General features: G+C 39.1%; 1 protein-coding gene across 1 annotated transcript in view; it reads right to left on the bottom strand.

Moving 5' to 3' along the window:
- The window catches only part of Slc9a7 (solute carrier family 9 member A7), a 136,293-nt gene that overhangs the window by 41,726 nt on the left and 67,189 nt on the right, over nt 1-27,378 (bottom strand). The window contains exons 3-7 of the mRNA XM_074062905.1: nt 27,201-27,278; nt 20,478-20,554; nt 17,913-18,025; nt 7,009-7,114; nt 5,883-6,012 (exon numbers count right to left, since the gene is read on the bottom strand). Of these exons, the coding sequence (XP_073919006.1) occupies nt 5,883-6,012; nt 7,009-7,114; nt 17,913-18,025; nt 20,478-20,554; nt 27,201-27,278 (504 nt within the window). The remainder of the gene's footprint in view (nt 1-5,882; nt 6,013-7,008; nt 7,115-17,912; nt 18,026-20,477; nt 20,555-27,200; nt 27,279-27,378) is intronic.

Genomic DNA, 27,378 nt, shown 5'->3' with positions numbered 1-27,378 from the left:
CAAGGGAAATGATGGGAAGACAGAAAAAACAGGGAAACCAGTTTCCTCACAGAAAAAAATTAGTATAGGAACCAGAGGGAAATGAAGAAAACAGATACTCAGATCCAGACTCTAGCAAAATGAAGATAAACTATGCCAAAAAACCCAATGAAGCCCACATGAATAATTTAAAAGAACATACTACAGGTACTCAATGAGAATTTTATACAGATGATACTGGATAGGGTCAACCAAAACGTACAGGAGACACTCAAGAAATTCCAAGACAACAAAAATAGAGAATTTCAAAAAGCAAAAGAAGAAATAAAGGAAACCATAGAAGCACTGTATAAACACCAACGTGAAACAGAGAACACGATTAATAAACAGATAAATGAACTCAGGACAAAAATAGACAACATTAAAGAGGAAACAACCCAGGATATGGAAAACCTCAGAAAAAAGAACGAAACAGAACTGCAAAACAAAATGCAAGGCCAATCCAGAAGAATAGAACAAACAGAAGACAGAATCTCAGAACTTGAAGATGAAATGCTAATTAAAGGAAACACCAAAGAACTATGAATTAAACAACTCGAGACCTGTGAAAAGAAAACACAAGAACTCACCAACTCCATCAAAAAACCAAACTTGACAATCATGGGCATCGAAGAAGGAGAAGAGGTGCAAGCAAAGGGAATGCGTAATATATTCAACAAAATAATAACAGAAAATTTCCCAAATCTAGAGAAAGGTATTCCCATACAGAAGCATAAGGCCTCCAGGACACCAAACAGATGAGATCAAAATAGAACTAACCCATGACATATCATAATTAAAACAAGTTCAGAAACTAGGGAAAGAATATTGAAGACTGTAAGACAGAAAAAACAAACCATATACAAAGGTAAACCCATCAAAATCACAGCAGACTTCTCAACAGAAACATTAAAAGCAAGAAGAGTGTGGGGTGAGATCTTCTGGGCACTGAATGAAAATAACTTCAACCCCAGGATACTCTACCCAGCAAAACTATCATTCAAAATAGATGGAGCAATAAAAGTCTTCCATGATAAGCAGAAACTAAAACAATATATGACCACAAAGCCACAACTACAAAACATTCTTCATGGGATTTTGCACACAGAAAGTGAAACCCAACTTAACCATGAAAAGACAGGCAGCACCAAACTATAGGAAAAGAAAAAGCAAGAAAATAGAGAGTAACCTCAACTTAGGTACACACAATCAAACCTTCAAACAACTAAGACAACTAAATGACAGGAATCACCACATACCTATCAGTACTAACGCTTAATGTTAATGGACTTAATTCACTCATCAAAAGGCACCGCTTGACGAAATGGATTAAAAGGGAAGATCCAACAATTTGTTGCTTACAGGAGACCCATCTCACCGACAGAAATAAGCATAGGCTTAGGATGAAAGTCTGGAAGAAGATTTACCTAGCCAATGGCCCCCCAAAACAGGCAGGAGTAGCAATACTTATCTCTGACAAAGTAGACTTCAAACCTACATTGATCAAACGAGATAAAGAAGGACATTCCATACTAATAAAAGAGGAAATAGACCAAGAGGAAATAATAATTATCAACCTGTACGCACCCAATGTCAACACAACCAATTTCATCAAACATATCCTGAAAGACCTAAAAGCATATATTAACTCCAACACAGTGGTTGTGGGAGACTTTAACACCCCATTATCATCAATAGATAAGTCATCCAAACAAAAAATCAATAAAGAAATCCTAGATCTAAACTATACGATAGATCAAATGGACCTACTTGATGTCTACAGAACACTTCATCCAACTTCTACACAATATACATTCTTCTCAGCAGCCCATGGAACCTTCTCCAAAATAGATCATATCCTAGGGCACAAAGACAGCCTCAGAAAATATAAGAAAACAGAAATTATACCGTGCATACTATCTGATTACAATGCAGTAAAACTAGAACTCAACAACAAAAGTAAAAACAAAAAACATGCAAACAGCTAGAAACTAAATAACTCATTACTTAATGAACAACGGATCATTGATGAAATAAAAGAGGAAATTAAAAAGTTCCTGGAAGTCAATGAAAATGTAAACACAACCTACTGGAACCTATGGGACACAGCTAAGGCAGTCCTGAGAGTAAAGTTTAGAGCCAAGAGTGCATATATTAAAAAGACTGAAAGATCCCAAATCAATGACCTAATGATACATCTCAAACTCCTAGAAAAACAAGAACAAGTAAATTCCAAAACATATACAAGGAGAGAAATAATAAAAATAAGAGCTGAAATCAATGAAATAGAAACCAAAAAAACCATACGAAGAATTAATGAAACAAAAAGTTGGTTCTTTGAAAAAATAAACAAGATCGATAGACCCCTGGCAAACCTGACTAAAATGAGGAGAGAAAAAAACCCAAATTAGTAGAATCAGGAATGCAAAAGGGGAGATAACAACAAACACCATGGAAGTCCAGGAAATCATCAGAGACTACTTCGAGAACCGATATTCAAATAAATTCGAAAATCTTAAAGAAATGGACAGATTTCTAGATACATATGATCATACAAAACTGAACCAAGAGGAAATTAATCACCTGAATAGATCTATAACACAAAATGAAAATGAAGCAGCAATCAAGAGTCTCTCCAAAAAGAAAAGTCCAGGACCTGATGGATTCTCTGCTGAATTCTATCAGACCTTTAAAGAAGAACTGATACCAATCCTCCTTAAACTTTTCCATGAAATAGAAAGGGAAGGAAAACTGCCAAACACATTTTATGAAGCCAGTATTACAGTTATCCCAAAACCAGGCAAAGACACCTCCAAAAAGGAGAACTATAGGTCAATCTCCTTAATGAACACTGATGCAAAAATCCTCAACAAAATAATGGGAAACCAAATTCAACAACACATCAAACAGATTATTCACACGACCAAGTAGGCTTCATCCCAGGAATGCAGGGGTGGTTCAACATACAAAAATCAATAAACGTAATAAACCACATTAAATGAAGGAAAGACCAAAATCACTTGATCATCTCAATAGATGCAGAAAAAGCCTTTGATAAGATCCAACACCATTTCATGATAAAAGCTCTAAGAAAACTAGGAATAGAAGGAAAGTACCTCAACATTATAAAAGCTATATATGACAAACCTACAGCCAGCATTATACTTAACAGAGAAAAACTGAAACCATTCCCTCTAAAATCAGGAACCAGACAAGGATGCCCACTATCTCCACTCCTATTCAACATAGTACTGGAATTCCTAGCCAGAGCAATTAGGCAAGAAGAAGGAATAAAAGGAATACAAATAGGTAAAGAAACTGTGAAAATATCCCTATTTGCAGACGACATGATCCTATACCTTAAAGACCCAAAAAACTCTACTCAGAAGCTTCTAGACATCATCAATAGCTATAGCAAGGTAGCAGGATATAAAATCAACATAGAAAAATCATTAGCATTTCTATACACTAACAATGAGCAAACGGAAAAAGAATGTATGAAAACAATTCCATTTACAATAGCCTCAAAAAAAATCAAATACCTAGGTGTAAACCTAACAAAAGATGTGAAAGACCTCTACAAGGAAAACTATACACTTCTGAAGAAAGAGATTGAGGAAGACTATAGAAAGTGGAGAGATCTCCCATGCTCATGGATTGGTAGAATCAACATAGTAAAAATGTCTATACTCCCAAAAGTAATCTACATGTTTAATGCAATTCCCATCAAAATTCCAATGACATTCATTAAAGAGATTGAAAAATCTACTGTGAAATTTATATGGAAACACAAGAGGCCACGAATAGCCAAGGCAATACTCAGTCAAAAGAACAATGCAGGAGGTATCACAATACCTGACTTCAAACTATATTACAAAGCAATAACAATAAAAACAGCATGGTACTGGCACAAAAACAGACATGAAGACCAGTGGAACAGAATAGAGGATCCAGATATGAAGCCACACAACTATGAGCAACTTATCTTTGATAAAGGAGCTAAAAATATACGATGGAGAAATAGCAGCCTCTTCAACAAAAACTGCTGGGAAAACTGGTTAGCAGTCTGCAAAAAACTGAAACTAGATCCATGTATATCACCCTATACCAAGATTAACTCAAAATGGATCAAGGATCTTAATATCAGACCCCAAACTCTAAAGTTGATACAGGAAAGAGTAGGAAATACTCTGGAGTTAGTAGGTATAAGTAAGAACTTTCTCAACAGAACCCCAGCAGCACAGCAACTAAGAGATAGCATAGATAAATGGGACCTCATAAAACTAAAAAGCTTCTGTTCATCAAAAGAAATGGTCTCTAAACTGAAGAGAACACCCACAGAGTGAGAGAAAATATTTGCCAGCTACACATCAGACAAAGGACTAATAACCAAGATATATAGGGAACTTAAAAAACTAAATTCTCCCAAAACTAATGAACCAATAAAGAAATGGGCAAGTGAACTAAACAGAACTTTCTCAAAAGAAGAAATTCAAATGGCCAAAAAACACATGAAAAAATGCTTACTATCTCTAGCAATAAAGGAAATGCAAATTAAAACCACACTAAGGTTCCACCTCACCCCTGTTAGAATAGCTATCATCAGCAACACCACCAACAACAGGTGTTGGCGAGGATGCGGGGAAAAAGGAACCCTCTTACACTGTTGGTGGGAGTGTAAACTAGTACAACCACTCTGGAAAAAAATCTGGAGGCTACTTGAAAGGCTAAACATTGATCTACCATTTGATCCAGCAATACCACTCTTGGGGATATACCCAAAAGACTGTGACTCAGGTTACTCCAGAGGCACCTGCACACCCATGTTTATTGCGGCACTATTCACAATAGCCAAGTTATGGAAACAGCCAAGATGCCCCACCACTGATGAATGGATTAAGAAAATGTGGTATCTATACACAGTGGAATTTTATGCAGCCATGAAGAAGAACGAAATGTTATCATTTGCTGGTAAATGGATGGAATTGGAGCACATCATGCTGAGTGAGGTTAGCCTGGCCCAGAAGACCAAAAACCGTATGTTCTCCCTCATATGTGGACATTAGATCAAGGGCAAACACAACAATGGGATTGGACTTTGAGCACATGATAAAAGCGAGTGCACACAAGGGAGTTATGAAGATAGGTAAGACACCTAAAAAATTAGCTAGCATTTGTTGCCCTCAGCGCAGAGAAACTAAAGCAGATACCTTAAAAGCAACTGAGGCCAATAGGAGAAGGGGACCAGGAACTAGAGAAAAGGTTAGATCAAAAAGAATTAACCTAGAAGGTAACACACACGCACAGGAAATTAATGTGAGTCAAATCCCTGTATAGCTATCCTTATCTCAACTCTCAAAAACCCTGTTCCTTCCTATTATTGCTTATACTCTCTCTTCAACAAAATTAGAGATAAGGGCAAAATAGTTTCTACCGGGTATTGAAGGGATGGAGGGGAGAGGGAGGGGGGCGGAGTGGGTGGTAAGGGAGGAGGTGGGGGCAGGGGGCAGAAATGACCCAAGCATTGTATGCACATATGAATAATAAAGTGATAAAAAAAATTGATGGTCCAACTGGTTCATAAGAAATGGGGAAAAAAAGCAAAGGTGAGAACTAAGTGGTGTCTAGAGTTACACTCCCAATCTTTATCTCAAGACTTAGCTAGGGACCCAACTGTCATGCCTCACCAAACTGTTGTGCCTCACCCACGTGGACTCAAATCACAACACCATAGTGGAACAATCAATTTAAAATTCTAATCTGAAAGAAAGATCTGATAACTTTCTCTGTGAAGATGTAATGTCACACACACATACCCCCCCAAGCAGTGACAGAAACTACTAAAAGGATATTAGAGCAGTCACAACACCAGTTACAGCTCCCATGGTAAAAGAGCCACTAAATATACCTAGAAAAATGCCAACTGACTTAAAAAAGGCAGCAGCATCAAAGGCATGAGTGTTCAGCCCCGCTGGCTGGTAGGCAACAATAGACCTGCAATTTAAAAAAAGAGAGTTAAAAGTCTGCATTGATTTTTACAGCATGGTACAGTTGTTTGCCCCTCCACAATTTCACTCTCCATAGTTTTAATTACCGAAGGTCATCCAAAATCTGAAAATATCAAATGGAAAGTTATAGAAATAAATAATTCATAAGTTTTACATTGTATGCTGTTCCTAACAGCATGATGAAATCTCAGACCATCCAGCTTTACCCAGCCAGAATGGGGTTATCATTCTTTTGTCCAGTATATCCACACTGTATATGCTATTCACCCATTAGTCTCTTACTAGCTATCCAGGTTATCAGATTGCAGAGCTTGTGTTCAAACAACCCTCATTTTACTTAATAATGGGTCCAAAGAGCAAGAGTAGTGATGCTGGAACTTCAGATATGCCAAAGAGAAGCCACAACGTGCTTCCTTTAAGTGAAAAGGTACAATAAGATATTTTGACAGAGGGAGAGGGAATTAGGGAAGGGAAGAAAAGTAGGAGGAAGGGAGAGAGACCTCCGCATTCACATAATTTTCTTATAGTATATTGTAGTAATTGTTCTATTTCATTATTAGTTTTTGTTAATTAAACTTTAGCATAGATATGTATGTATAGGGAAAAGAGCCCATAGTATACGTATGGTTTGGTACTATCCGTGGTTTCAGGCATCCACTGGGGATCTTGAAACATAGCCCCCAAGGATAAGTGAAGACCATTGTAACTGAAAATATCAACAAACAAAGGTATCTATACTCTGCCAACCACTGCCCAGGGCAAATTCATTTAATTTAATCTGCAACCACCATGTTACTGTGGTGTCAGCATTCTGATTGCTGCTGAGCAGACAAGGCAGCACAACTTTATCACCAAAGCTGATAAATCTCATTTAGAAAAATACTCAATTCCACATCTAACACTTTGAGACAGGCCTCCACATGTGGCCCAAAGCATGCAGGAGACCAAGGTCTCTCTTCTCCATACAAACATGGCTACTTACGAGGACAGTACAATGGCAACGGCATCATTTAGGACACTCTCTCCAAACAGAAGTGCGTAAAGATCCACATCAGCGTGCAATTCATTAAATATCGCCAGCACAGTCACTGAAAAGTGGGCCCAAAGCACAGAAATTACTTTTTTTCTGCCCTTAACCACCGATTCTAGATTTATAGAGGCAAGTTCTATCCTAGGTGGGACCATGGGGATTGGGAGACAACAAGGGAGTCAAAGATGGTGTCAAAGGGAGTCTGTCTCTGGCAGAAAGGAAAATGGCAAACTTCCCACCTGCATGAGGTTTGACATGATCTTTGAGTCTAATGGGCCTGAACCTAAACACTATCCTTTCAACCCTTATCTCTTCACCCTTGGAAAATACCTAGTACAGAAACTGGAAAAACAAATCACCATTAACATGGTTTGGCTTTTCTGATGGGATGGAATCTCATTGAAGGCAGAAACCCCGTTTTTGCTGACCACTGTGCTAGGAGAACCCGGCACTGGGTCAGGGGACAAAGACTGTAATCAAGGCTTGTATAGTAATTGAAGTCTTCATCAATGACAGACTATACATGATTATACTATTATACTTTCTTTTGAGACAGGGTCTCACTATAGAGCCCACGCTGGCCAGAACTTGCTACTGTAACCCAGACTTGCCTAGAAGTTTCCATCCTCCTGAGTGCTGGTCTGTGCCACCACATCAGGCCCATTATTATACTTCTCAGTTTTCACATTTCTTAAGCATTTAAAAATCATCTGTTTTTAAGGTTAGCAATTCTCAAACTTTTGGCCTCAGGACTACTTTACATTCTAAAGAATTACTGAAGCCTCCAAAGAGCCTTCGTTTTCTGATATGTATGGTATAGAATAAAATGGGAAAAATTAAATATTTATTAATTTAAAATTAATAACAATCCATTATGTGTTAATATGACATTTTAAATAAAAATAATATTTTCTAAAACAAGAAAACATGAAGATAGCCACTGTTTCACGTTTTTGTAAATCTCATTAAATATCTGGATTAATGGAAGTGAGATGCTTCTCCCACTGTTTCTGTATCTGAGCAACAGACTGCCAGCCTCCCACGTTAGGTAGCTTTGTGAAAACTCCACTGTATACTTATGAGAGATGGGAGTAAAAAAGACAAATAATATATTACTGTGGTTATTAAGTTGATTTTGACCTGATGGATCCCCTGAAAAGGTTTTGGGGGCCTCCAAGAGCCCCCTAACCACTCTTTGAGAGTCGCTGCTCCACAGCAGGATTTCTCAACTTCAGCTCTACTGACATCTGCGGCAGATCATCTCTTTGGGCTGGGGGCTGGCCCATGCATCTTAGGATGTTTGCCAGTATCCCTGGCCTCTCTACCTATCAGATGTCAGTGGCATTGCCTCTCTCAATTGTAATATCCAAAATGTCTCTAGCCCTTGCGAAAAGTCTCCCCTGAGAGTAGGAGGGACAATATCACTGCCAGTTAAGAACCAATGCTCTAGATGTATACATATGGCAATGTTCTCTCTCAACGCTCACACCCAGCCACCTTCTCCTTTGGTGGTTTCTACCCGAAGGTCTGTAGGAGCTAAGAACTCATGTTCCCAGCATCCCTTGCAGAATGTCACCTCTTTCTGTGCAGAAGAGGGCAAAGGGGCCAGACACATGCAGCCAACTAGGGACAACTGCAGTGCCACTGAAACCCAAAGGTAGTATGATAGAAAATTTGAGGGCCTGGATGCCTAATTGGAACAGGAGCCACGGCACCAGCCCATGAATAGGATCCAAGATAAACATCTATTTAAGCTGGTATTCATTAGGCTTTTATGTTGTTTGCATCCCAAAGTGCTATTAACTGATATGATAAGAAAACCAAACCAAACAAATGCTTAGTTTAGTGAGTTATTATGAGCCAGTCAGTCTTGTTACCAACACTCAGTTCAAGAATTTTCTACCCGCCTCCCCCAACTAGAAGCTCCCCCATATATATCACATCCCAATATCTCAAATTTCATTCTTCACTCAAAAGGAACCACTACCTAAATTTTATAGTAACCATTTCACCACCTTTTCTTGTAATTTAACCACCCAAATGCACATTCTCTGACATTATCATTTAATTTGGGCATTTTAAAAGGGGAACAGGTACTAGAGAAAAGGTTAGATCAAAAAGAATTAACCTAGAAGGTAACACCCACACACAGGAAATCAATGTGAGTCAATGCCCTGTATAGCTATCCTTATCTCAACCAGCAAAAACCCTTGTTCCTTCCTATTATTGCTTATACTCTCTCTTCAACAGAATTAGAAATAAGGGCAAAATAGTTTCTGCTGGGTATTGGGGGGGGGAGAGAGAGGGGGCGGAGTGGGTGGTAAGGGAGGGGATGGGGGCAGGGGGGAGAAATGAACCAAGCCTTGTATGCACATATGAATAATAAAAGAAAAAAATAATTTGGGCATTTTAAAGAAAATGTACATTTTCATATCTCTTTCACTCTGCTAGGTTTCCCCTCCGTTTCCTTCTGCCATTTACTTTCTCACAATGCCCTGTTGTGCAGTTCTTCAGTTTCTGAATTTTCTAACCCTGACACGTGAAGTTCTTTCATAGCTTCTATCATTCTCCTAATGTGCCTCAGCTTTTTTTGGAATGTGAATAAAATTTCATCCTTTGGGAAGGGCTATTTTTCTGGAATGACTTCATTATCTGTAGCTTTACTATTCATAGGTTTGTCTCATTTTTTTCTTACAATATGTTTAACCGAAGTGCAACCTCAATCCATTTTTGTTGCTTATATTTAAGTAAGGTGGGTAAGGGGTAGAAGTGGGCCCAGAAGGGCTTTCCTACTTTCATGGCTCTAGCGCTCCCTCTTCTGGTTTTACATGGAACTATTAAAAATATGGCCACCTCCCCAATCCTTTCCAGGACACCCTGCCTCTGGCCCCTTCCTCCATTAGTATGTAAGCTGTCTTTCTCTTTTAATACCCTGTCAATCAAGGTTTGTGGTCCTAGCAGTTCCTCTTTAGGGGATGACTCTCCAGAGAGATTTTTCCTGGTACTTTTCGAGAGTCCCAAGGACTCAGATCACTCCAGTAGCCTTTAGCTTTTTCCAGTCTCCTACACTCATATATAAATTTGGGCTGGGAAAGCCCCTCCCAGTTTTAATTGTTACCAGAATGGCCCATTAAGTTCTTTATTCCCAGTGGGAACCTCTCCTTTACAGTGTAAATACTGGTTGGAAAATCCTGTGTTCCCTGCCAGTCAAAATGATCAATAGTCCCCTCTACCCCCTGCACAGTCACTATTCTTGTATCCAAGGCTCAATGGTATTGCTGGGATACTCTGTGAGCTAGCTGTATCTCTGTACTTCTTCTTTTCATGTCTTGCTTCCTCTAGGAAGCAAGGGATTAAAGGAGATTTCAAAATGTCACTGCTCCCAACATGCTTTTCCTTTCAAACATTTAATTCATTCATTGAGAGTAAGCAAAAAAAAATGGATTTGAAAAGTGTCTTCTATATCATGATATAACCAGAGATCAATAGGGTACATGCCTATCAGCTATAGTTCTTTTTTTTTTTTTTTGGCTTTTTCCCACATAGATTTAATATTAGTTTCAGCTCATCTGGTTGACATTAAGTGATAAACAAGAATGACTTTGGAAAATATCAGGTAAAAAACCAGAAAAGATGACACAGAACAGAATCCATTTTAGAAGAATTTAACATTGATATCAGCTATAGTTCTTAAAGGACATATCATTCTCCTAACACAGATACTATCACAAGACACAAAGTCAAATCTATTTTTTTTTTTTTGCTTACTCTCAATGAATGAATTAAATGTTTGAAAGGAAAGGCATGTTGGGAGCAGTGACATTTTGAAATCTCCTTTTCCTTTCATCCTGAAATACAATTTAGTAGGTTGCCCAAAAGGAAAAATATTTAGGGATGAGGCTTTTTAAAAACTTGTTTCCTGGAGTATTACATGAATACTATTTGTGACTCCTTATGTATACCTACTCTAGTAGTGTACGATTAGATGAAACAAGAATGGTATTTTAACACAATTGTTGAAGACAATTAACAGTGACAATGGCAGCATCAATTACTGAGGACTCACCATGAAGCAGGTACTATGCTAAGCATTTTACAGTCTCATCTAGTCCTCAGAAAACCCTGCTTAATAAGCGTGAGGCCCTGAGTTCAAACCTCAGTACCGTGAAGAAAAAAAAAGAGTAAGACCATAGTCTCTAACACTCCATAGGATGACAATATCCTAACTTTGACAGTTACCAGCCAACAAACACATCTGGCCTGGTCTCATTTATACTCACCAACCTTTTATACTTTTTATGTCTCTGACTCTCAGCCCCTGTGTTCCCCCTTAGTTACTTGCTTTCAGTTGACTCTAAAAGTCACTAATTTTGGATGATAATGTTTGTCTGGGTTACTTTTCAGAAACTTCAAGGCTGTTTTGTTATTACCACTTGGGCTTGTGCAAGTGATAAGTGACCTTTTGTAAAACTGTGTGTGTGTGTGTGTGTGTGTGTGCGCGCGCGCGCGCACATATGTGTGTGTGTTGAAGACAGGATGTCTATATATAGCTCAGCCCTTTTTTGTGTTGAGTATTTTTGAGATACGGTCTCATGAACTATTTGCCTGGGCTGGCTTCAAGTTGTGATCTCCCTGATCTCTGCCTCCTAAGTAGCTAGGATTACAGGTGTGATCCACCAGCGCCCCACTAAGGTCTTATTCTTTTAATGATTACATTCCTTCGAATGGCTCTCAGGTCCCTGAGAAATACTTCTAAGGTACAAAGGATATATATTTACAATCAGAAGCCCTTTTTTCTGGTAAATGCTCAGCAGATAATTAATTGCAGCCCATTGAGCAAAGGCTTGGTTTTAAGACCATATTGATGTCTTGGCCATAGCACATCAAACAAAAATTCTGCTATTGGGGTATAGAGTAGTATTGACTGATGTGAAAGAATAAAAGATCCTTGTTTCTGGTGATATCATAAGTGTAGGGTGATGCAAGCTTCTTTGTGACCAGAAGCCCTCTCCGTTCTGTGGTTACGTGTGCAGGATGGCAATGGTGGGAGTGCATGTCTGAGCAAACCAGAGTATCTCAAGTCAGGAGCTCAGAGACACTGATAAAGCGGGGTCCCACAATTGCCTTTGATGGCATATCCCCTCAATGACCTGAGAACCTACCAGTAGGCACCACCTCTTAAAAGTCCACACCATTTCCCAAACTTCCACCCTAGGGACCAACCCTTTATATATGGGTGTTTGGGGGACACTCAAAATCAGAATAAATCCCTTTCTTTAGAAGCTACTTTTCTAGTCTATCATCCCCATGACATCCTCTTTCTATTGTTACTACCCACATGCCTCATTGTGGTCAGTAATAGATTTGCTCAGGAAGGCACTGCAGAATTCCTGATCTGCTTTATAAGGTGATGGTAAGGAGAATGAAGAGTTAGAATTCAGACTAGTTCTATGTAAATATCCATTGTTATGCTTATGCATGCTATCGTTTTATTGTGGTGGATCAATGAGTAACTGTATATTGTTTTTACTGTTGGTAACTATAGTATTTCAAGAAAATCATCTTTAAAAGTTAGTAGGGCTTTTAGAAGTCATGTAGCGCAATTCTTCACTACCAACTCTTTGGACTTTGGTGTGTATTGAGTTCTCCTACCCAGTTGGCTATGTTATGTGTCTTCTATTTGCCCTTCCAGATTTACCCACCCATCCTTCTCTACCCCATTCTTGGTCCCAGGAGGCTGAATTATATGGAATATGTCAGAAGTTCCTCTGCTTTCTGCCTTCCCATCAGATTTGTCCATGGGAAGCACTGGTAGGAGGATGGAGATGCAGGTCACTGTGCCCTTTGATCAGAGGTTACAGCTCCTGTCAGGTGACCTCTCCTTACAATTCCAAGTTCTGGTAACCAGTCTTTCTCCTGGAGCCTTCAGGCCTAGGGATGGTACAAAAGCCCCCTGTTTCCAGACTCAAGTACTGTCTTCTCGCTTGTGATCTCCCTGTACTCTGCCTACTCTGTATTATAGCAGCTTACTCCACTTACTCTGTTTGAGGGTCCTGTTTGTTTCCTGCCAGGACCCACCCTGATCCTAGGTCTCCTGGATTGTCAGGCCTGGGCTTTAGTCACTGATACTAGTCTTCATCAATCTTGAATCCATGAGTCCCTTTGTGACTGATGTGGACAGAGGCCTCCTGTGCCAGCTCATGGTTGGACATGTGATATGAGTGAGAAATGAAATTTCTCTTGTGTTCAACCACTGAGATTTAAGGAATTTCACTGCTGTAATACAGAGGAGCCCTTCACACTGGGCCTCTCTTCTGACACCTAAATTGGGGGAAGTGATAGTATTACCCCTCCTTGCAGGGTTTTCTGAGGACTAGATGAGACTGTAAAATGCTTAGCATAGTGCCCGCTTCATAGTAAGTCCTCAGTAATTGATGCTGCCATTGTCACTGTTAATTGTCTTCAACAATTGTGTTAAAATACCATTCTTGTTTCATCTAATCGTACACTACTAGAGTAGGTATACATAAGGAGTCACAAATAGTATTCATGTAATACTCCAGGAAACAAGTTTTTAAAAAGCCTCATCCCTAAACATTTTTCCTTTTGGGCAACCTACTAAATTGTATTTCAGGATGAAAGGAAAAGTTTGACTTTGTGTCTGTGATAGTATCTGTGTTAGGAGAATGATATGTCCTTTAAGAACTATAGCTGATATCAATGCTAAATTCTTCTTCTAAAATGGATTCTGCTCTGTCATCTTTTCTGACTTTTTTACCTGATATTTTCCAAAGCCATTCTTGTTTATCACTTAATGTCAACCAGATGAGCTGAAACTAATATTAAATCTATGTGGGAAAAAAGCCAAAAAAAAAAAAAAACTATAGCTGATAGGCATGTACCCTATTGATGTCTGGTTATATCAAGTGGTAGAGCACCTGCTTAATACGCATGAGGCCCTGAGTTCAAACCCCATAGGTTAACATAATGATCTCCAGTTCCACCTATTTTCCTGCAAATGACATAATTTTATTCTTTATGGCTGAATAATACTCCATTGTGTATATATGCCACATTTTCTTTACCCATTCATCTGTTGGTGGGTACCAAGGCTGGTTCCATAACTTGGCTATTGTGAATAGTGTCACAATACACATAGGTGTGCAGGTGTCTGTATTGTATGCTGACTCACTTCTTCAGGTATATACCAAGGAACAGTATAACTGGCTCATATGGTAATTCTATTTTAGCTTTTTGAGGAACCTCCATAGGGATTTATATAGTGACTGAACTAGTTTATATTCCCACTAACACTGTACAGGATTCCTTTTCTCACCCGCATCCTTGCCAGCATTTGTTGTTTTTGGTTTCTTGATAGCCATTCTGAAATCTCAATGTAGCTTGGTGATAACACCATTTTCTAAACATGCATCCCATGAAGAACCACAAAGGTTGATTATGCATGCATAGACCACTTATTTCTTCACCTCTGACCACTCCTCCACACCTTAAATCACCCTGCTTCTTCATCCCATAAACATCCCCAACCCTATCCTGAAGAAGGTGGATTTGAGACTCAGGTCTCCCCGCCTCCACACTGGTGAACAAGCTCTCTGTTTTTCCAGACTTGTTTCAATGATTGGCATACTTTGCTGCAGGCAGAATAGACCTGGTTCAGCAACACCCTCTAATTCTGCACTCAAGTTTTAATCTATTTTATGACCCAAGTTTTCAAACAACAGATTTTCAGGAGACTAGTAAAGCACTTTTAATTTACAAAAGCATTCTACATTTCAGAAAGACTTCCATTGAAAAAGCAGTTAAAGTTAATGTTCTGATGTCTAATAAGTTTAAACTTTCAATTTTCTACAACTTTCATTTATACAAAACCCTTACTGTGCCAATCTTCACAGGCCAAATAAAAGTGATGCAGCATGATAATGGCTTCCATTATTTTCTACCATAGCATGGACACATTAAAGGGAAGTAAATAATTATAAAAATAATCTGCAAAAATAAGTCTTTGCATCTAATTAAATGAAGCAACACTAATAGCTCAGAAACAGTATCAGTAATCTTTGTCACACTAACCTTTCTTCACTTGGTGGTACTAATAAGAAGGTAATAATGAAGTTACAGACAAACATAATTAGCAATATATTTTTAGACAGATTAAGTACCTTTCTCAGACGTATGAAGAATCTATTTCTCAATAGACTCTCATCTGGAGATAGTCACAGACAGCATAGTACTAAAATAACAAAGCTACTTTTCAGAGCGCTTTTTGGAAACGTGCTTGGGAAGTGATGATTCATTATTTATCTTTTGGAGAAACATGAGGAAAACAGAGAACTGCCTGAGTAAAATGTACACAGAGGCCAACACAATTAGCAGATGCTGTGACCAGTGGTTTATATGTGTTCTTGCATTTCATTGTCACAACAGCCCTAGGAAACATGAACCACTATTCCTACTTTACACGTGAGGAAATTGAGGGGAGGAAAGTGGGCCCAGGTCATCTGATCAGTGACTGGCAGAGCTAAAGCTAAACCCGAGACTCATAACTCCACATCCCACCTTCTTTTCACATACCATGTGCCTCAACCAGCCAAGTCTTCAATATTAATTTACTTAGGATTTTTGTGATAACCTATGAGGTTAAGAAAGGTCATTTTTTTGGAATATAGACTCTTCAAACCACACAACTGTCTAGTGCTGTGCTGTCCATTGTGGTAGCCACTGGTCACATGAAGCTATTTAATTTAAATTGCTGAACACTAAGTAAAATCTAAAACTCAGTTCTTCAGTTGCACCACACCACATTTCAAGTGCTCAATAAGCAACATGTGACTAGTGGCTACTAAAATAAACCAAGAAACATTATAGAACATTCTGTCTTTGCAGAATAATCTATGGGATAACACTGATCTAGAGGCCCCCCAAGAGGTATGGTAGCATAGTAAATGTTGACATCTTTGTTATTATTGTCCAGAATGTTCCAGGACATCAAAGACACAGAGAAGACCTTTCCATCTCCACTGTTAGGACAGGACCAAGCCCTCTCTCCATAAATTCTTCACCTAGATGATTAATCAGCCTTTTATATCTGGGGGGCATTAGTTCAAGGACCCTTCTCACCCCTTGGATATAAAAATCCATAAATGCGCAAGTCTCTTATATAAAATGGTATACTATTTTCACAGAACCTAAGTATACCCTCCTGTATACTTTAAAATCATCTCTAGATTACTTATAGTAACTAATACAAAGTAATGCTATCTAAGTAGCTATTATATTGTATTGTTTAGAGAATAATGACAAGAAAAAGATAACTACATGTTCAGTACAGATACAATTTTTTTAAATTGTATTTTGTTGAATCCAAGGATATGGAATCTGCAGACATGGAGGGAAGACTGTACTCAAAATAGATGATGTTAGAGAAAGGAACAGCTATAACTACTTTAGGCAAACACATTCAATTATAAGTTCCAACTTGGAGGAGAGCGTTTTGTTTGTTTTTGAGCTACAACAGAGAAGGGCTACATATATTAATTCTATTTTTAAGAACTGGTTCAGCTAACACTTAAAAAATACAAGGTAAGAGATTTATGGATAGGAAACCACATAACACTGTGGTTGCCATGCAGGAACACTGCGCAAAAGGAGTTTACAAATTAAATTACATTCACTTTGGGTGGGTACCCATGTGTGTTTCCACAGGAAAAGGTATTACTTAAAGCAAATTATATGTTTTCTATGTTTCTCACAACACTGAGAAAGAAGACAGGCTAAGTGTAAAAATTATGTCCAAATTAGTCATTCTAAAATGAAAGGAAAAAGGGAAATACAGGTGGAAGCAACCAAAGTGTCCTGATGGATGAATCAATAAGCAAAACGTGGTTCATCCACACACAGAGTATTATTCAGCCTTAAAAGGAAGGAAATGCTGTCATATGCTACAACATGGATGAATTAAGGCCAGTATGTTAAGTGAAATAAGCCATTACCCCCCAAAAAGACAAATACTATAAGAGTAGTCAAGGTCATAGGAACAGAAAGGAGAATGGTGGTTGCCAGGGGCTGGAGGGAAGGGGGAAATGAGAGTTGTTTATGGGGCCATTGTTGTACAAGATGAAAAAGTTCTAAGCTGGACACTGGTGGCTCATGCCTGTAAGTAGCTAGAAAGCTACTTAAGAGGGTGAGATCAGAGGATAATGGTTTGGGGCAGCCTGGGAAAAAAGTTAGGAAGACTCCATCTCAATAAACAAGCTGGGTGCTGTGGTACATGCCTGTAATACCAGCTATGTGGAAGGCTGATCTGGAGGATCATGGTTCTAAGGGAGCCCAAGAGAAAAAAAAATGTTCATAAGACCCCATTTCAACCGAAAAAAAGCTGGGTATAGTAGCATGCACTTGTCATCTCAGCTATGGTGAGAAGTGTAAAATAGGAAGATCACAGTCCAGGCCAGCCTAGGAAAAAAAGTGAGACCCTATCTCAAAAACAACAAGAGAAAGAGGTCTGGAGGCATGGCTCAAGCAGTAGAGTGCCTGTCTGCATAGCAATCGTAAAGCCCTGAGTTCAAACCCCAGTACCAGCACTGGAAAAAAAATGAAAAAATTCTGGAGATTGATTGCTAAGCGATGTGAATATACTTAACATCACTGAACTGTGTACTTAAAAATGATTAAGATAGTAAGCTTTATGCTGTGCATTTAGACCCACCTGCTATTCACTTCCTCTACCATCTCTATTACTACAGTCTCTACTGCAACAAAAGTTAATGACTGTTCTGAGCTTTTTAACATTTAAATAATGGGATATCATAATGATAAAATCAAATGTGCAAATATACCTGGGTCAGTGGCAGAGATAATTGCTCCAAAAAAGAGACAATCTGTGTAGTAAAATTTATCAGAGAGCTGGCCCACAATCTTCATGAGCTTCACCACACCATACATGAGATTTCTGTAAGAAGGTAAGGAAACTATGTCAGAAAAACCTTGCAAACATGCAAGCAGAGTAGTACCAGAATACTGTACTTTAGGGGAGACGTACAAAAGTAATAGGCAGCTGCTATGGTTGGACATTGGCCAACCATAAGACTTTGGCACCAAGTAATGGTTTTCAGTCAGTGTATGTTGCTGAGACATCTAAAGATACCATTCTTAAAAGTTGTGCCCACTACCAACTATAGCATTTATGAAGTATGGTCTTCAATTAGCAACAAGGTTAAGGCATCTTAAGCAATTGGGTAATAGATGGGAATGGAAAAGATAAGACTCCAAATTAATGGGCAATAAATTGCTACAAACTCAGCGTTCTAAGATAGTGCATTTCAAGTCATAGAAATGAATGGATGAAGCTGGAGAAAACAGAATGGGTTAGTCACAAAGATTCAAATGATTGACCTATTACTGCCTTCCCTACCTGGTATAATTGCAAAGAAAGGAAAAGAGGCAAACCTCTCTAAATGTCCTATTAGAACCTCAGTGTCCCCACCAACACTTTTGGCCTCTAGCTTTGCGTGACTGAGGAAGGCGTGCAGCAGCCCTCCTTATGTTGTACAGAATGTGACGTGGCCCAACAGTGACCACCAAGTTCAATTTTTCATCATGGCTGGAACATATTTCCTACATGATAGCTTACAAATTAGGAACAGTGAGGAGTGCCAAAAAAAAAAAGCCTGGCGTGTGTGTGTGTGTGTGTGTGTGTGTGTGTGTGTGTGTGTGTAACAGCAGTGATAGCAGCAACTGCAGAGGTTAGGAGAGTAAATGTAACCATGGAATTAACTTATTGTACCCTACAGTAAGCCATTAATAAGGAGATCTGTGATGGTAAGGACTATGTCACTGACCAGGTCACTTCATGTCCTAGATGCCTAGAACAGTGGATTGGTTAAGTTAGGAATGGAAGAACTATTTGCATCATGGAATCCTTAGGAGAAGAACTTGTTAGAACTTAATGTTTGCCTAGTGTGTGCCAGGCACTGTGCCAGACAATTAGTTCAGCTTCAGTTCATAGCAACTCTATAGTACAGATTTGATTTGCCCTTTTCTGCTCATCAAAGGCTTCTTTCATCTACTTTTCAACCATTTCCTAAAACTAGACCTTCGTCTCCATTTCCTTCCACCACAATCTTAGACTTGGGCAACTTTTCCCCATCTTGCCTCGCATTGTCACTAATGCATGCTGGGTAACCCATCACTCTTCAATGATTTGTCATCTCATGAAGGACAAACTCCAAGTCCTTCCCTGTTTTGATACAATAAAAGGCCTTCAGTTCTACAATTCCAACTATTTTTTTAAATTTAAGTCTTTACTATATTTAGATTTCCTTAGTTTTTACCTACAGTCCCTTTTCTGTTCCAGGAACTCATCTAGGCTACTATACGACATGTAGACATCAAATCACTGCAGTCTCCCATTGGTTGTAACAGTTTCTCAGACATTGCTTGCTTTTGATAAGCTTGGCAATTTTGAAGGAGTGCTAGTCAGACATTTTATAGAATGCTTTTCAATTTGCATTTTTCCCAAGTTTTTCTCATGGTTTGACTGAAGTGATGTGTTTTGGTGTGGAAGATCAAGGAGGTAAAGTGCCCTTCTCATCACAAATATCAATATACTATCAACATGACTTAACACTATTGATGTTGACCTTGATCACATGGCTCAGGTACCATCTTCCAGCTTTCTTTACTTTAAAGCTACTCTTTTTCTGTACTGTATACTTTGGAAGAAGTCACCACACACAGTCCACACTCAAAGCAAGGCTGAGTGAGGAGCTGCAGTGAGGGGACTAAGTTCTACCTCCTTGAAGGGAATGTACCTACAAAAATATTTGGAATGTGGGCATAGGACATTTCTTCTCTCCCCCTCTATTTGTTCATCTAATCATTTATCTATACCAGTGTGGCCGTAAGGATATTTATTTTATACTCTGGGTGATAATATAACACAAAGTTATCCATTTTGTTGTTCTTCAGCCATTGTGGGGCTTTGGCCACTTATGGGAGCTTTCAGGTTGGCTCTAGTGTCCCTTCAACATGCCCTACCTCTTCGTGTTTGCCTGTGTGCCTTTTGAGCACTTGCTTACTTTCCAGCATTACAAGATGCTCCATTTTCATGTACATTTCCTGTTGCAGTCCTAAAATAAGCCATTTTTGCAAAGGGCTCTGATTCTTTTTATTGGAGAATGACATTAGAAACCAAGATCTGGAAACTGGGTATAATTTTATTTCATTTTAATTAATCTTAATTTAAATTTACATAGCCACCTGTAGCTAACATACTCGACAGTATAGCTCTTGATTCTAACTGCCTTCATCACAAACACCAAGATACTGGACTCTGAGCTCCCATAGTATCTTATCCCTTTAGGAAGTGTATCAATTTACTTATTAGACCAAGATTCACTTACCCAATAATGAAGCAGGAAACTGCAGTACCCAAGAAGGCATAGGCCAGAATAGATCCAAGATTTCTGAAAAAGTGTCTCTGAATGAAACAAAAAACAGAAATTACACTGTGATTTTGGGCAGTGAGTATAAAAAACACATTAAAAATCTCTAAAACCTGAAACTCTACTTACTGTTTCCATTACATTGAGTAATAACTGAAGTTATACCTGAATAATGTCATTTAGCCTTAAGTATCATGGTTTTAAAATATCCCTGTACTGTTAATCACCAAGCAAGTGACCAAGAGCTAGTAAATTATCAGACAAAACTACTCTGGTTGATTATATTAAATTACATGGTGTGTGTGTTTGTGTGTGTGTACGCCCGCGTGTGTGAACCAATCATTTTTATAGATTTAACCCCAACCATTTTACTCCGTGAATCAGCGAGTCACTTCCAGTTCCGATGGTAGATATTTATAGATGTGTATGAAACAAGTAAGTATGAAAGGGAAAAAGCCATCTAAGGAGCTTTCTGCTTAATTCAGTGACAGAAAACAGAGTGCTAGATCCATGCCCGTGGGACCTGAAGCATCGCCTTACATTCATCTGGATTAATCTTTGAAGCCCAGGAAACAGAGACAATAGAGATGGAAATGAAGAACTGGAAAAAGGTAGTTATTTCCATCTGGTGGTCATGGTGGTACATGGCAGTAATCAATGAACTAAAGAGGAGGAAGAGGCAGGAGGATCATTAGTTCAAGGCCAGCCTGGGCTACACCATTTAAGATGCGTCAAGTTGGGACTGGAGGTGTGGCTCAAGCAGTAGAGTATCTGCTCTACCAAAACCCCAGCTCAACCAAAAAAAAAAAAACTGGGTCACGTTTATATAGGAGAAAGTATAACCAACGTAAGATCTAATAATTACTCTGAAAGTGGTGGCAAAACTGCAAGTTCTTTGATGCTTCTGCACATTCATTGTTTACATTCAAACACACATGGATTTACTTCTTCCAAGTGATTAGGAAAAGTTATGCCAGCTCTACAAATCCTTCCCAAGGCAAAAGCTCTTCTCATTTAAAACTCAGGACTATTTAACAAAAACAGCTATATAATTCCCTAGTACTCTAATCAAACAAGTACCAGGAACAGTCTGTCTGAAAGTTTTTTAAAAAGCAGCAGAGCTCCTTTTTAAAAACATGCCAGTTGAGCACCATGAGGGAAAGACATAGCACAGGAAGAATAATCCAGCCTGCATCAGGCAGCCGCCATGAAATATGAGCAGATGAAGGGTGACTTGCATCCCCTGTGTCACACACAGACAGGCTGAGACCTTGGCTTCAGCCTTCCATAAGGTTCGTCCCTGTCTGAGGCTTTGAAGAAGACGTCAAATGTGACCTGCTCAAAAGAGATTTCTTCAAGGGCTTGCCATGCCAACAGTCACCAAATGAGGGTGTTGCCTGTACACACTGTGGACACATAATTATGTTTGCCTTTTAAATCACTGTCCCCAGTCTCCTTATAAGCTAATGCCTTAGTGTGCCAATATTTTGAAAAAACAGATTTCAAAAAAAATCAACAACCGTGAGCCCACTTCCCGTGAGCCACTTTAGGGCTTAAAGGAGGGAGTGCTAGGATGGATCAAGGATGAGACAGGAAACCAAGGACACTCGTGTCAAATATATAAGAACAAATTTCAATCCCAGATGCACTTTCTCTTGCCACTCAGCATTCTTTTGGATAAGTATTCCCATGGATAATATAAATATATATTAGGTAAATTCATATCCATATTAGTCAAAGCACAAAATTAGAAATGCAAATCTACCACCAAAAATATGTTCATTATATATTCTAGAATCAATCTTTCCCTCTCTTTCTCCTCTTACACACACACACACGCACGCACGCACGCATGCACAACCACAATTCCCCTCCCCCCATTCATATCTGCTGACATCAACTGAAATTTTCCTGCACCTTGAAGAGATAAACCACTTGTCTGTGTTACATTTTTTACAAAGTACTGCCACATAGATGAGCTCACTCAATTCTCACAATGCTACCAATATGAAGATGTCACTTGAATCATCTTATATAAGAGAAATCTAAGGCTCAAAGACATGACATGGGTTCCCTGAAGTTATAATGTCCACCAAACCATAGTTCCCAAACTGGAGAGCCAGTCTCTGGATCCCAGTGAGCTGCCCTGCTACTCAGCTCCTTAATCCCCACCATTTTCCTTCCAGAAGAAAGGGCAGGAGGTGTTTATCTTTCATCCTATTCTTATTTGGCTACAATACAGCCATGACTGCTCTGGAGTCTCCTCTATTTGTCACTTCCAGGTACAAATGACAAGAAGAGACAAAGGAGATGGTGGCATGCCCCAGGAAAGCCTAAGACAGACCAGAAAAAGGTTTGTTTTGGGTGAAAATCCACTTGGCATGGCAATTCCCAGTGTACTATTCTAAGCCTTATATTCCTCCTCCTGGGGAAGCCCTGTCCTCTCCCATTCTCCACCAACAAGTTTTTTTTTAATTTTTTATTAGGATATAGTCATTATACGAGGGGGGATTCATAGTGATAATTCCAATTAGACTTATATTGTACGTTATTTACATTGCCCTCATCATCTCTCCCTTAACCCCCTCCTCACCCCACTTAAAGCAATTGCAAGAGGTTTCTTAGTTCTATTTCACATACGTATATGAAGTTCATCTAACATATACTGTCACCTTAATCTCCTTCCTTCACCCTCCTCCCCACTAGTACCCCCCCCACACACACTGTACCTATTTTACAGTCCTGGTTTTCGTTACTAATATTTAAGCTGATGTTCAAAGGGGTGTCTCAATGTAGGCTCACTGTGGGTGTGCTTTACTTTGGTCCATTCAACCCCTTCCATTACTCTCCCTTCCCCTTCACCTCCCACCCCCACTTTTCAGCAGCTTTCAGTACACATCCTTATGTCCTCTACCTTCACATCTTATATTATATGATATTACTGATGCTCTATCATTCTCTTTTCCTTTTCTCTTTCCCCGAGTTCCTTAGAGTAGTTCTACAATTGAGTTTACAAACATGTTCTATAACTGAGTTTGTGTATGATCATGCTTGTTTTTGTGTATATGTTTATCTTTGGATCTATCCTCCACATATGAGAGAAAACATGCAGCTTTTGTCTTTCTGAGCCTGGCTAACTTCATTTAACATGATGTCCTCCAATTGCATCCATTTACCTTCAAACTCCATGTCATTATTCCTTGTGGCTCAGTAATACTCCATTATGTACATATGCCATAATTTCATGATCCATTCTTCAGTTGTAGAGCATCTGGGTTGTTTCTAGAGCTTAGCTATTGTGAATAGTTCTGCGATGAACATCAGTATATAGGTGTCTCTTCTGTATCCTGTCTTATGTTCCTTTGGGTAGATGCCCAGGAGCAGTATCAACTGATCATATGGCAGTTCTATCTCTAGTTTTTTGAGGAATCTCCATACTGCTTTCCATAGTATTGTACTAATTTGCATTCCCACCAGCAGTGTGTAAGGGTTCTTGTTTCACCACATCCTCACCAGCATCTGTTGTTGTTATTACCCTTGATTATGGCCATTCTAACTGGGGTGAGATGAAATCTAAGTGTTGTTTTGATTTGCATCTCTTTTGTAACCAGGGAAGTTGAACACTTCTTCCTGTATTTATTGGTCATTTGTACCTCTTCCTTTGAAAATTCCCTGTTTAATTCATGTGCCCATTTCTTCACTGAGGTGTTCATTCTTTGGGGGCTGAGTTTTTTGAGTTCCCTGTAGACCCTGGATATTAGTCCCTTATCAGATGAGTATCTGGCAAAGATTTTTTCCCATTCTGCCCTACCAACAACTTTAAACATGTGTGTGTGTGTGTGTGTGTGTGTGTGTGGTGGGGAAATTCATAAAAAATGTGGGGGAGTCATTATGACATTTTCATAAATGTATATGATGTACTTTGATCATATTCACCCTCATTACCCTATCATTTCCTCTCCCCTCTCCTGCTGGTCCCCTTCCTCTTCCCAAATAGTCCCCACAATGAAGGCTTCTATAGATTTTTCTCCCTGCCAATGCCCCATAAGCAAACCAGGAGTGGTGGCACAAAATCAAAGCTAATTCCAATGGTAATTTTTCCAAGTTAGAAAAAAAGAGATGCCTGCATGAGGACTATATGTACATAGGTCAAATGGTCTGAATGTATGTGCTTGTATATCATCAATTAAATGGTGAAATATTTAACACATATTTAATTAACAATAGGTTTAATCAGAGATGGCATGATTTATACCCATAATAGCCATTTCCTATCTACTACATGTCAATAAACAACACAAAGAGTCAGATGATTTTGGTGTGTTTTTGTGCAGGAAATCAAAACCCAGAGGCAATGCAGCACGAAGGAACCATGGACCCTGCAGTGACACGGCAAAGGCATAACTCTGACTCAGTCTCCACCATCTATATAACCTTGCCCACATTATTAATCATTCCAAGTTCGCTGTCATCATCCATGAAATGCAGCACACTCTCCACAGTCAAGTGTGCAAATGTTGGGCTGGAATGCAGAAACACACAGCCTCCTGTTCCTCAAGGATTCATCGTGGAGAGAGGATTTATGTTCCACTCCTCTCCTTGCTCCTCCTGCTCTGAAGGTGATGCAGGAAGGAGGTGTCACTTGATCTATAAAAGGGGAAACCGGCTTGACCCTGACTTATAATCTTGACTCTCTTGTACACAGTGGGGGACCATTCTTGTTCCTCTAGCCTCCATGCTGTTAGCAAAAACGGTAGCATTTGGCAGCCCAGCAATTTCTAGGATCTCTGCGTTTCAGCCTTCCTAGCCCAGCTGGTGGCTAAAGGGCACCTGTGTTCAATTTATGAAGTAGGCTGTAAGGAGCCCCATCACTAAGGGTAAGTCACAAAACTCCAACAGGTTTGCAAGAACCTTTGGGTCATAAAGTGATCATTTAATCATGAGTTAACCCCAATTTCTGTTTTCAATGCTTTGGAAACGTGGGAGGGAGACATGCTATGAGTTGATATCAAACCACCATCATTTTCTTATGGTTTCTGTGAGGATTAGAAAGAATGTATGCATAAAACAGAAATAAATATATGCAAAGTTCCTGTACCTAGAAGGTGCTCCATAAACTGAAACTATATTTATGTTGATTGGAAATAGTCAAAAAGAAAGTTCTGAAAACTTCAGGGTGGCTTGACGAGCAACCAGTCTAATAGGCAAGCATCCTCCCAAGATGAGTTGAGGCTGGGCGCTGGTGGCTCATGCCTGTAATCCTAGCTACTCTGGAGCCTGAGATCAGGAGGATTGAGGTTCAAGGCCATGCAAATACTTCGAAAGACCTCATCTCCAAAATAACTAGAGCAAAATGGACCAGGTGTGGCTCAAGTAGAAGAGCGTCGGCTTTGCAAGTGTGAAGCCCTGAGTTCAAACCTCAGACCCATTCCATCCCCAAAAAAGATGAGTTGAGAAGTATTCCTTCCTCTATTTTCTGAAAGTTTTCTTCCTTACATGCTTGATATAAGTCATTAATGAAGGCATTTAGGCTGTGGAAAGGTTTTTAATTATGCACTCAATTTCTTTAATTAATACAGAGTACAGGGCTGTTTAAGCTTTTGGTCTCTTTTCAGGTCAGTTTTAGTAATTTGTGTCATCTCAGGAATTTGTCCATTTCACCTGGTCTGTCAAATTTACTGGTGCAAAACTGTTCAGAGTATTCCTTTGTTATCCTCTTTCATTCCTGATACAGGTAACATTTCTTTCTTCTTTTCTCCCCATTTGATCTAGCTAGAGTATCAATTTAGGAATTCTCTAATTCCTAAAGATGTTGCATTTTATTGACAGTCAAGATATCTCTTCTCTAGACTCACTTTAAAGGTGAGTCCAGCACAATCAAGATACAGAACTGGGCTGCAGGTATTCCTCAATGGCAGAGCACTTACCTAGCATGTGCAAGGCCCTGGGTTCGATTCCCATGATCACAAAAAATGTTTAAGATACAGAAGTATTCCCTCACTATGATGATGTCTCTGTGGTATTGAGTTATAGTCACCTCCATGTCTACCCTCCCACCATCCCTAATCCCCGGCAGCCACTAATTTGTTCTCCATCCTTACACTTTTTTCACTTCTAGAATGCTACATAAATGAAGTAAATTATATAGAATATAACCTTTTGAGGCTGGATATTTTTACTTATCACAATGCCTTTTAGATATATCTAGACTGCATAGCAACAGTTTGTTCCCTTGGACTGTTGAATACTATTCTATGGTATAGCTTTGGTTGCTTCCAATTTTTGTTTATTATAAACTAAGCAGTATGAACAATTACTTGGGTATAGGTTTTTTTTTGTGTGAACATAAATTTTCATTTCTCTGAGATAAACCCTCAGCTGTGAAGCTGTTGGGTCTTGTGGCAATTTCAACCTCAGTTTTACATAAAACAGCCACTTTGTGTTCCAGAGTGGCTGAACAATGCTACAATTCCACTGGTGGTGTACAAGCGCTCTAGACTTTGAAACAGAAGTGGATCACTGATGATGAATCACCTATAGTCTCTGAGTAGGTGCAGAATGCAGTAACAAGCAATCTGGGAGAAGGAAAAAAAACTAGAGAACTATGCAGGTAATAATTATGCAGGTAATGAACCACATAGCTTCTTATGTTTTAAAAAATTACTAGCAAAACCTTCATACCTTCTTTAAACTGTATCCAGCATGGAAAATAATTGGAGGCAGCAGAATGTTGAAAAATACCTCTGGATCAAATGTTACCTAAAGGTTTAAAAAGAAAAAGCCAAATTTTAGTTTAATGCCAACTGGTGCTATAGTATTTGTTGAGTAACTACATCAGTGTGACATCTCACAGCCTCAT

This window comes from Castor canadensis, chromosome X (assembly GCF_047511655.1).
Source record: "Castor canadensis chromosome X, mCasCan1.hap1v2, whole genome shotgun sequence".
NCBI classification, from domain to species: Eukaryota; Metazoa; Chordata; class Mammalia; order Rodentia; family Castoridae; genus Castor; species Castor canadensis.
The sequence above is the reverse complement of the archived record's forward strand: the minus strand, read 5'-3'. Positions and strand labels throughout refer to the sequence as shown.